The sequence below is a fragment of the Fukomys damarensis genome, unplaced genomic scaffold (assembly GCF_012274545.1).
Source record: "Fukomys damarensis isolate Sample0158 unplaced genomic scaffold, DMR_v1.0_HiC HiC_scaffold_33, whole genome shotgun sequence".
NCBI lineage: Eukaryota > Metazoa > Chordata > Mammalia > Rodentia > Bathyergidae > Fukomys > Fukomys damarensis.
Genome location: NW_022900945.1, coordinates 40,929,236 through 40,932,244, shown reverse-complemented (window position 1 = coordinate 40,932,244; position 3,009 = coordinate 40,929,236). Strand labels below are relative to the sequence as shown.

Genomic DNA, 3,009 nt, shown 5'->3' with positions numbered 1-3,009 from the left:
GCGCCCCTCTGTAGGGATCCTAGGGTGGGGAACAGAGGAACACGGAGAGGGACAGCAATGACCTTCAGTGACCTCATACCCAGACCGACCATCACAGCCCCACACACGTCCACATCCACCCAGCCCTTGCTGTGGATAAAGAACAAAGAACACTCCAATGCCTCAACACCGCAATCCTGAGTCTGGAGAGCAGGGAGCAATAAGACAGGACACAGAGCAAGTGTGGTTCAGACTTTACTGGGGATCAGGCAGGACCGGGGCAGCTGCTGCATTGGAGAACAGGCTCTGCACACCAGGCAGTTCTGGTCATTCAAGCCCAGGATCTCACTGGGGCACAGGGCTGCCCACAAGGCAATACTAGTCTTCTAGACTGGGGTATGCCCAAGCTCCAAGGAAAGGATTATGACCCAGCTCCTCAAAGCAGACACAGCCACCAACAGGCAAGATGGTCAGGCTGGGCCTTGGTAGCAGGAAGAGAATGAGCTCCTCACTCCCATCTCCTGCCCTTTCAACTCCCTACTTGTTGCCCCATATGGCCACCTTTGTATATAAAGGTGTTGGGAGGAAGCGGCTGGACTTCATGTAGGCAGAGATCTTCTTCAAGCCCTACAAGTAGGAAAAACAAAGCACAAACTCATGGTCTGCTGTGGTACACAGAGGTTGAATGACTCTCATGTTCACACTGCTAATAAGTGGGACAGGTCTAGATGCAGCCTGCTTTTTCTCTCCATTTCTGGGCTCTTTCTACTGAACCCACCTACTGCTGTCCCCACAGAAGGACCTATCATTCCCTCTCTGCACAAACTGTCTTTTTCACAGGCAGGCTCTTTCTTACCTCAGTTTACAGAGAAGGAACCTAACAGGACAGAAGGACAGTTTGGAATCCATCACATATCCCCCCAAGTGACCCAGAAAAACCTGGATGAAAGTATATAAAGGTCCACCAGTCCACATGCAGCCCTTACTGGATGCCCTGAAGCAGAAAGCTCAAATTTCTCCACCTGGTACCTGAGCCCAATCTCACTGGGACCCAACCTACCACACCTCCAGCACTGATACAGAACGCCAGGTGGCATGAAATGCAGGTGTGCAGTGGGCCTTATGAAAAGGAGAGTGACTGCCCAGATCATTCCAAAGGGTTCAATGTCATCCTGGGCTTTCTGCACCCAAAGGATCAAGCCCACACTGGCCTCAAGCTGCAGCCCTCAGCTCTGCCCCTGCCCTTCCCTCCTCTCCATGGTCAAGCCAGGTCTTGCATAATCCCTATGTCACACAGCCCGGATCAGAACCAGAGCTGATGGGAACTAGCTGAGAAACACTTCACTAGATAGGGAGGGGAAAGGAAAGAAGATGGCAGGCTGTAAAACCTGCTGCACTAATATCTCAAATTCCCAACTCTCTCATAAAGTAGGCTTTGTAGGTTACAAAGAAGTGGACTCTGGGGGACCTACGATCAGCTATGAAGTGATGTCCAGGCTGTGCTCCTCAGCACCCCAGTAGTGGTGGGCATGCCTCAGTCTGGAATGCCTGCTGCTTCAGTCACAGGATGGAGGGGTCGGGGGAGCAGGGTCACTACGTGTGGCCCTGGGCCTAACTGAGCCTCATATAGAGAGGATCGGTGAAAATGAGAGTAAGATTACATTACACAAAGGGAACACTTGAGATCTTAGAGAGAAGGAAAAGGATAAAGGATGGAAACAGGGCACCTGCTAACCAAAAATTCAAAATAAAATCCTCCCACGGGGGTGCTCCAATGAGTACTTCAAACAGCAACAACTATAATGTGGGGTTTCAGTGCTTCTCCATTCTGGGATCTGACTGAGCAAAGAATTCTGAAAGTCAGGTGTCCCATTGTCTACATCTTGATTTTTCACATCACCCAACTTCGTTCCTGCCTTCCTAATTCCAGCTGCACACACTCCTCACAGGCTCTCTCACTTCCCAGAGTGCTTGCTAAGCTTCAAATCCAAGCTGTACAAATGGTCTTTTCCTTTGGGCACAAAGCAGAGAGAGTCACTGCCTGCTGCCCTTAGAAGCCAGATGCCAAAAGAGAGCTCACGCAGCCTGAACTGGTGCTAAGACCCTGAGCAAATGACTTTCTCTCTACAGTCTTAGTTCCTTTATCTGTGCTATGGGGCCGGGAATCCCACCGGCCTTAAAGGAATGCTGTAATGATAAATTTCACACAATAGGTGTAAGACATGAGCTAGGTCCTAGCAAAAATTCAGTGCTTAATAAATGCTCATTTCAGCTCAATCACTAAAAAAGCATCATGAAAAAGGGAAGGGAAGGAAAGTTGACGGGCAAGAGTAAGGAGGATGAGAGGCATCACCTCAAAGCGAGCAATGAAGTCCTTCAGGTTTGGGAAGGCCTCCAGGCACTTGGGGTCAAATACACAGTGCAGGTCAAGTATATCATAAGCAAGGAAATCCACAAAGGTGATCTGCAGAGAGTCAAGAATGAGTGCATTAAAAATTCTGTAACCTGGGAACAACAACTACTCCCAATTCTTTTCATTTTACCTTGTCACCAACGAACCATTGCTGCTTCCCCAGGAACTCAGAGAAGAGCTTCATCTTTCCAGGGAGTTGTTCCAAGTACTCTGGCCTCAGTTTCTCCTGAGGCAGAAAACAGTAGTCACCACCTCAGACGTAAGCTCTTTGGCAGAAAGGCCAAGCCTAGCTGGTCCTGTGCATGGACCCAGCTGGCCAGGGCTGAGGAGCCATCTTCCCTGAGACCAGAACTGGGTCAGTGACTAGGTTTTGATTTCATGTATCAGTTTATTAGACTCCTACAGGGTACCTCACCCCATCCTTCTGAGGGAACAGGAAGTCAGATAGGTATGGTACATTATCATCACTAAGTACAAACTATCTTCTAGGGGTATAAGATATGAATGCCCTGAGCACTTGGTAGGCTTTGGACTCAGATGTTAAGTAGCATTTTTTAAAAAGAAGCAAGTGAGAAAAAAAAACAGGAAATAAGATGATAGTTTTTTTTTTTTTTTTT

At 48.5% G+C, this 3,009-nt stretch overlaps 1 protein-coding gene across 1 annotated transcript in view; it reads right to left on the bottom strand.

The window, feature by feature from the left end:
• Positions 1-221: 221 nt before the first annotated feature.
• The window catches only part of LOC104849512 (glutathione S-transferase Mu 1), a 5,305-nt gene continuing 2,517 nt past the window's right edge, over positions 222-3,009 (bottom strand). Inside the window, exons 6-8 of the mRNA XM_010605996.2 lie at positions 2,523-2,618; positions 2,333-2,443; positions 222-606 (exon numbers count right to left, since the gene is read on the bottom strand). Of these exons, the coding sequence (XP_010604298.1) occupies positions 517-606; positions 2,333-2,443; positions 2,523-2,618 (297 nt within the window). The 3' untranslated portion in view covers positions 222-516. The remainder of the gene's footprint in view (positions 607-2,332; positions 2,444-2,522; positions 2,619-3,009) is intronic.